General features: G+C 36.7%; 2 protein-coding genes across 2 annotated transcripts; one reads left to right on the top strand and one right to left on the bottom strand.

Annotated features, from left to right (window-relative positions):
• Positions 1 to 1156: 1156 nt before the first annotated feature.
• LOC110644953 (subtilisin-like protease SBT5.3) lies at positions 1157 to 4972 on the top strand. Its single transcript, XM_058142610.1, has 10 exons — positions 1157 to 1547; positions 1688 to 1800; positions 1894 to 1991; positions 2084 to 2248; positions 2399 to 3024; positions 3106 to 3203; positions 3296 to 3529; positions 3607 to 3718; positions 3928 to 4141; positions 4331 to 4972. Exons 1-10 carry the CDS (start codon positions 1458 to 1460, stop codon positions 4879 to 4881), a joined length of 2301 nt encoding a protein of 766 aa, XP_057998593.1. The 5' UTR covers positions 1157 to 1457; the 3' UTR covers positions 4882 to 4972.
• A 294-nt stretch (positions 4973 to 5266) lies between these two features.
• Positions 5267 to 7674, bottom strand: LOC131177568 (calcium-transporting ATPase 4, endoplasmic reticulum-type-like). The gene is made up of 6 exons (XM_058142609.1): positions 7589 to 7674; positions 7053 to 7334; positions 6595 to 6972; positions 6357 to 6466; positions 6032 to 6260; positions 5267 to 5928 (listed from the first exon to the last, which is right to left on the bottom strand). The coding sequence occupies exons 1-6, from the start codon at positions 7637 to 7639 to the stop codon at positions 5347 to 5349; spliced, it is 1632 nt and encodes a 543-aa protein (XP_057998592.1). The 5' UTR covers positions 7640 to 7674; the 3' UTR covers positions 5267 to 5346.
• Between the last annotated feature and the right edge of the window lie 8 nt (positions 7675 to 7682).

Raw genomic sequence — 7682 nt, forward strand, 5'->3', positions numbered from 1 at the left:
TTTCTTCTTCTTTTATTTTACATAATAAATATGTTTCACGACACACGAATTCAGAATTTCAGCATAGCCAACTTTCAATAAAATAATGAGTTCAAATCAGGCAAGGTTTTTTAGTAGAAATTAAGAGAAACACTTGCAATCCTAACAGTTTCCAAAGCATGGAAAATTCTTTAAACTATTTCACCTAAAGCTACTATGGAATGCTTGGTCAAACGAAAATATCATTATTGGTGTTTTCAAACATAGAACAGTATTTTGTGGATCAAATGTGTCAAAAGTAAACATAGAAAGTATTTCGATTTTCATATTCAAATTGATATTTTCTATTAATGCGTTGATTGTGCCAGTCCGAATATAATTCAGAAAATTATTCAATCTAACCATTGTATAACGGATTTTTTTTAATAGAAAAATTAAAAGAGTGAAAACTTGAATTTAAGTATGCCAAGTGAGTGATATACTTTCCATTACTAAATTAAGTCAGGCTAAATTTATAATGGGTATGCCTTGATAATTGATTATTATATAAATCTTATAAGTGGCCATCGGCCTTTTATTTGATTTAAATGATAAAATAATATTTATGTATCTGAACTGTTTTTTTAAGAATTTAATGCATATAACTTACATAGATGAGTTCAAGTCAACTAGATAATTAATAAAGAAATAAGTTGTACTACTAGGATAGTTGATAGACTATCAATATTTGCAATTTAAGATTTAAAATCCCTAACAAAATAAAGCCAATTATAGTACTTCAATTTTGAATAACTAAATACTAAATCTTTATAAAAGAAAGACCACCATAAAAATAGAGACAAATATAATAACACTCACCAAAGATGAAACAAATAAACTCAAGATAAGAATAGATCTGAAAATAAATTCCTAGTATTCATTTCAAAATGATACATGTACGAGATTTACGGTAAAAGAAAAAAATATATATAAAAATGAGGGGGAAAAAAAAGAAAAGATGGGAGGAAGGGGCCGCTACCAATAAGAAGCAATCCCTCTCTTATATCTGATTGTAAGTTGAGAGAATGTCACCAAGAAGAAGTAATCCTTTTTTTTATATCTAGTTGTAAGTTGAAAGAATGCCATCAATAAGAAGCATTCCCTCTTTTATATCTGGTTATAAGTTTAGAGAATTTCTGAAGAGAGAAAATTTTTAAAGAGAGGAGTTTTCATGTTCTTTATTTTAACCAAATTAAGATGAATTGTTCTCCTCCTTGATTTGCCTGTCTAGTAGAGTGATCAGGTCATAATTGGACTATTATTGAAATTGATTTAATATTGCTTGGCGTTGGTGTGCTGCAATCTATTTAAAATATTATTTTTTTCTAGATCTGTCCATAACTTAGACTTCTCAACAAGAGTCATAAATATATAAAATGGAGCAAGCTGTCCTCTTATATAGTGAATTAATTTGTGGATTTTAGCGGATCAGCTGAAAGATGAGGATCCGTAGCCATTCATGTATTTCTCTTTTGCTTCTCTTCTCCCTTTTCTCTTCCTTGCAGAGTCCAACACAGGCTGCCAAAAAGGCAAGCAATTTATACCTTGAAGATCTTCATCAATTCTTCTTTATTTGCTTGTCTGATTTGCTTATTTACTATGCATTTGCGTATAAATGTACTTTAATTAGATTACTATTACTCAAGTTTATGTATATTATGCTGTCCAGTCTTATGTGGTGTATTTGGGGAGGAATTCTCATGGATCTGAATCTTCTTCTGCATTGGATATCAGTAAAAAGACCGAGTCCTACCATGAGTTATTGGGTTCTTGCATGAAAAGGTGACACATTCAGCTATATTATATCACTATATTCTAGTATCTCGTTTTCTTCTATATGTAATGTTGATGTAATGATCTTGCTGAAAAATGCAGCAAGGAGAAGGCAAAAGAAGCAATATTTTATTCCTACTCAAGTTATATCAATGGATTTGCTGCAACACTTGAAGATGAAGAAGTTGATGAAATCTCAAGTACTAAATTATAACATATTAATTACATATATTGACCTTTTTGTTTTTTCTTTTTTTTTTCTTTTCTCTTGATTATGCCTTTGTCTAATCAGAGCGGCCAGAAGTGGCATCAATTTTTCCTAATGAAGAGAGTGAATTGCATACGACAAGATCATGGGAGTTTCTTGGACTAGAGAGAAATGGAAAAATTCCACCGGACTCTATCTGGGTTAAGGCAAGATTTGGTGAAGATGTAATTATTGGAAATCTTGACACTGGTACGATTAACATCACTCCTTTTCTTTTCTTGGACCTTTTCTTAGCACGAAATTTCACATACTTGAAAACACTTTAATACCATTAAACTAAAGCTAATTGGTATTGGACCTTTTCTTTCCTCGACTAATTTTTTACTTTCACATTTGCAGGTGTCTGGCCCGAGTCAGAAAGCTTCAGTGATGAAGGGATGGGACCTATTCCATCAAAGTGGAAAGGATATTGTGATACAAATGATAGAGTTAAATGTAACAGGAAGCTTATTGGTGCAAGATACTTCAACAAGGGCTTCCAAGCTTCTATAGGCCAGCCCCTTGATCCATCCTACAACACTGCACGAGATACTGATGGTCATGGCACCCACACTCTCGCTACGGCAGGTGGACGCTTTGTTTCAGGAGCTAATTTCTTGGGTTCAGCCAATGGAACCGCAAAGGGAGGGTCACCTAATGCCCGAGTTGCTTCCTACAAGGTTTGCTGGCCAGGTTGCAATGATGCTGATGTATTGGCTGCCTTCGACGCTGCAATTCAGGATGGGGTTGATATCTTGTCTGTTTCACTTGGAAGTCGTCCTCGCCATTACTTTGGTCATGGAATTTCAATGGGGTCTTTCCATGCTGTTAAAAATGGGATTCTTGTAGTTTGCTCTGCAGGGAATTCTGGGGGGCAAGGTGGACGTGTCTCCAATGTGGCTCCCTGGATTCTCACAGTTGCAGCTAGCACAATTGATCGGAATTTTGCATCAAATGTCATCCTCGGAAATAACAGGCTATTCAAGGTTTGCATTGATAATCTAATTTAACTAATTAACTCCTACTGGTGTTTAGTATAAACAGCAGAGTTTGTTTTTTCTAATCAGGGCCTGAGTTTCAATACCAATACTTTGCCTGCTAGGAAGTATTATCCCTTGGTTTACTCTGTTGATGCTAAAGCTGCCAACGTCTCTGCTCTCAGCGCGTAAGATGACTAATTCGTTGTCTTGTATCGAAGTACTCATTGATTATTGAATTAGACATATTCCTTTCTTACCTGTTTTCTTTACTTGCCAGACAATCCTGTTCTCCTGAATCCCTTGATCCAGAAAAGGTAAAAGGAAAAATTGTGTATTGTCTTCATGCAAGTGTTGAGATGAGCTGGGTGGTTGCTCAGGCTGGTGGCGTTGGGGTGATCCTCGCTGATCAGTTACCTCAAGCGACGATCTCCCCTCAAGCCCACTTTCTTCCTACTGCACATGTCTCTGCAGCTGATGGCCTTTCTATTTTAGCTTATATATATAGCACAAGGTGAGCTCTGTTTTAACGAGTTCAATCTATCAGTCAGTATTATATCAAGTATTTTGAGGATTTTTCTTCTTGTTCAGGCATCCAGTAGCTTATATAAGTGGTGCTACAGAAGTTGGAGCTGTGGCTGCTCCTATCATGGCTTCATTTTCATCTTCTGGACCTAATGCAATCAATCCAGAGATCCTCAAGGTAACACATCATCACCAGCAACTGTAAAATAGAATCACTATTAGTGGCAGTGTACTCATCTCTAAGGCTATGAGGTCTTGAATTTTAGTACCTATTTGAAACCAGTTATACCAAAAAAAAAGATTCGGCACTTTATGCCTGTAAGTAGTTATTATTTTACTCCTAAACACATGATAAACAGCCTAACAAATTTTTACTAAAAATTTCAGCCTGATATCACTGCTCCTGGAGTCGATATTTTAGCTGCCTATACAGAAGCTTCAGGGCCTACTTCTCAATCATTTGACAAGCGCCATCTTCCATTCAATATTATATCTGGTACTTCAATGTCCTGTCCCCATGTTTCTGGCATTGCTGGCCTTCTCAAAAGCTTGCATCCAGAATGGAGTCCTGCTGCAATTAAGTCTGCAATTATGACCACAGGTAATATCCTAATAATTATTCTCTCCTTGTTTTACCTCTATTTCAGGAAAGATCTAGGCATGGAGTCCATGAACCTCACTGCAATTTTAACTATATATGTCACTGCAATTTTAACTATATACGCCATTATGCTCTCTGTTGATTTCACATACTGACAACAAATCTTGCCCGGTGTTCATGATGTTTCAGCAACAACTACGAGTAATGTCAGACAACCGATTGCCACTGATTTTCTTCAAGAGTCAAACCCATTTGACTATGGTTCAGGACATATCCGGCCAAGCCGCGCAATGGACCCTGGCTTGGTTTATGACTTAACCACCAAAGATTACCTGAATTTTCTGTGCTCCATTGGCTATAATGCAACCGAAATGTCAGCATTTGCTGATAAGCCATACAACTGCCCATCCAAAAACAGTAGTTTGTTGGACTTAAACTATCCATCAATCACTGTCCCTAATCTCTCTGGGAAAGTCACATTGACGCGAACCATGAAGAATGTGGGAACTCCAGGCTTATATACAGCTCACATCAATGCACCTGAAGGAATAACAGTTAAGGTTGAACCAATGAGATTGAAATTCAACAAGACAAATGAAGAGAAAAGTTTCAAGGTAACACTAAAGGCTGAGGAAAATGCAAGCGACTTTTATGCATTCGGTGGGCTTGTATGGTCAGATGGGGTGCACAATGTAAGAAGTCCTATAGTGGTGAAGAAGAAAGATGCAGGCTCAGCTTAAACTATGTTAATTTTTATCAATAAATTTGTTCAAATTCTCTAATCAAGCAACCATAATTAAGAACATGGCAAGAGAATTTAGATTATTTCCATTTATTTGTCGAGAACACCTTGTGTGATTCTGTCTTGATTCTCCCATAATGCAACTCCAAACAGAAAATCTGATTTCCCAAGTAGCATATATATATATAACATCTAGGTGCTCTGTTATTTACAAGCTGCAAATACATCGTTGCATTTTTGACAAGATAGCATATCCTTGTACTTCTATTGTACAATATGGCAACACAAAAAAAGAAAACCAAGATTATATAATGTTTATATATATATATATATATATATATATATATATATATATATATATATATATACATGGGAGCGGCTGTAGCAACTCATTATAGATATATATATTTATGTGTATGGGAGCGGCTGTAGCAACTCAATGCAGATGAGGTGACAAGTAATCTCACTCTCCCTTAAGCTTTGATTTACTTCTGCTGGAAGTTGGATGCTTGTTTGCCAACCTCCCCATAAACTTCAGAATTTCATCTATCAGAATCACCGGGAAAGCAACAGCAAAAACCAAGAGCCACTCTTTAAAGCTAAGAGGCACAATGCCGAATACTCGAGATAGGAACGGCACATACAGGACCAAGAAGTGCAGACTAAATGAGAAGGACATGGCCAAAAGGAGCCAGGGATTGGCCCATGGAGGCATTATCAAGAGACTCCCATCTTCAGAAAGGGCATTGAGAGAGTTAAACATTTCAATTGCAACCAATACAGAGAGTGAGAGAGTTGTGGCTTTCACTTTGCCCCCCTGGAAGTAATCACACGGGTTATTTTCGAAGGATAAAACCCGAGCTCCAGCGGTGAAGGGTGATACAGAAAAATTTTCCCAGGATGAGCATTGATCCCAGTTGGTTAGTTGCGAGTATGTAACAAGGGTGTGGCCATCTCCAGTAAGGTTAATTCCCAAGAAGGATTCATGGGTGTACCAAATGACGAATACGCCTACAGTTGCTATCCCTACATAAATCCCAGTGACCTGGAGAGTAATCAAGAGGGAAATTATTCAAGATCAGGTAAAATCCAGAAAAAAATGTCCACTGTGAAGATTAACCAAATTTTAAATTAAGCTTCAATCGCACCAGATAGCGGAATAAAATCCAGGCAGTGATCAATGAATCACCCCTTCTACGGGGAGGCTTCTTCATTATGTCCTTATCTGGAGGATTGAATCCCAGGGCTGTGGCAGGTGGTCCATCTGTAACAAGATTGACCCACAGAAGCTGAACAGGTATCAGCCCTTCAGGTATGCCTAAAGCTGCTGTTAAGAATATAGAGGCTACTTCACCAATATTTGACGAGATCATGTACCTATAACAGAGTTTTTCATATTAGAAAATGTAGACTTATTGATGCCACGGTACATACATTATTCAAAAAAAAAAAAAAATAACACTGTCGACCAACCTGATAAAAGCCTTCATATTATTATAGATAGATCTTCCTTCGCTAACGGCAGCGACAATTGTGCTAAAATTATCATCTGCCAATACCATGTCAGAAGCTTCTTTCGCAACCTGGAAAAGGAGAAGAAATCAGAATGAAAATGAGGAAAAAATGAGTTTAATAAATTCGAAATAAATTTCTACTTTTTTTAGTATTTTCATTCATTTTGTTCCTATTTGATTAAGCAATTAAAGGGTACCTCTGTTCCAGCAATGCCCATTGCAACCCCAATATCAGCCAGTTTCAGGGCAGGTGCATCATTCACTCCGTCCCCAGTCATGGCAACTACCTCTCCTTCCTCCTTAAGCAGCGCCACTATCTCTTGCTTGTGTCTTGGTTCAGCTCTTGAAAACAGAAGCCCACCACTTTGTCTGAGATGTGCTATCTGATCTTCCAATTCCATGAACTCTTTCCCCGTTAAACTTCTTGAACTAATGTCTTCTTCAGCTCCAAATACACCAATTTCCCGACATATAGCTTCTGCTGTATTCTTGTTATCTCCTGTAATAACCATTACACGAATACCGGCTGCTCTACAGTCTTGAATTGCTTGGTATACCTCTTTCCGAGGAGGATCCTATAAAATTTCACGTAAAATCTTACAGATCTAGTTATCTAGAGAAGAAGAAGAAGCAATTTAAAGAATGAAAAGCTCACCCTAAGCCCAACCAGGCCAACAAAAATCAGTTGGCTCTCAATTGAGGAATAATTTGATGGTTTAAGTAAAAGCTCATGAGCCGGATGTTCTTCACTGCCATCATATGTTTCAAATTCAGGAAGCTCATCTTTGTAAGCAAAGCCCAAACACCTTAATGCACTGCTTGACATTTCATGAAGCGCATTTAAAATAAGTTTCTTTGACTTATCATCCAGTGGTATAACAGAACCATCCTGCAACTGCATTTTAGCACTTCTCTCTAGTACATTTTCTACAGCACCCTGCCACAATTAAAACCCAGCAAAAATTTTCAAATGAATGACGAGAAAATTTCAGACTTTGACTAAGATTTTTTTTTTTTTTTTTTTTTTTTTTTTTTTATTATGTATGGGATTCAAATTCGAAACTTGGATTTAATATTACTGACGTAAAACTCATTGGTAACAAATTAACAAGCTTTTAATGTTTTAGAAAAGTTTATTGAGGAATTCTCAATTTCAAGATACTGATAAATCAAGCAAAGTTTGAGCATTACCTTCACTAGCAAAGAATTCTTCCCTGTAGGGGAGTTGACAATAACACCCATGGATTTTCTATCACGATCAAACTCAAGTGTCGCAATCCGATGC

This window comes from Hevea brasiliensis, unplaced genomic scaffold (genome assembly GCF_030052815.1).
Source record: "Hevea brasiliensis isolate MT/VB/25A 57/8 unplaced genomic scaffold, ASM3005281v1 Scaf585, whole genome shotgun sequence".
NCBI classification, from domain to species: domain Eukaryota; kingdom Viridiplantae; phylum Streptophyta; class Magnoliopsida; order Malpighiales; family Euphorbiaceae; genus Hevea; species Hevea brasiliensis.

Bases quoted from the DNA above. Each gene is read 5' to 3' on its own strand.
- LOC110644953 (XM_058142610.1), top strand. From the start codon at position 1,458: ATGAGGATCCGTAGCCATTCATGTATTTCTCTTTTGCTTCTCTTCTCC. The intron at 1,801-1,893 runs GTGACACATTCA...TGAAAAATGCAG, and splicing joins TTGGGTTCTTGCATGAAAAG to CAAGGAGAAGGCAAAAGAAG. The intron at 3,530-3,606 runs GTGAGCTCTGTT...CTTCTTGTTCAG, and splicing joins GCTTATATATATAGCACAAG to GCATCCAGTAGCTTATATAA.
- LOC131177568 (XM_058142609.1), bottom strand. From the start codon at position 7,639: ATGGGTGTTATTGTCAACTCCCCTACAGGGAAGAATTCTTTGCTAGTG. The intron at 6,467-6,594 runs GTACCCTTTAAT...CTCCTTTTCCAG, and splicing joins TGGGCATTGCTGGAACAGAG to GTTGCGAAAGAAGCTTCTGA. The intron at 5,929-6,031 runs GTGCGATTGAAG...ATTACTCTCCAG, and splicing joins GGATTTTATTCCGCTATCTG to GTCACTGGGATTTATGTAGG.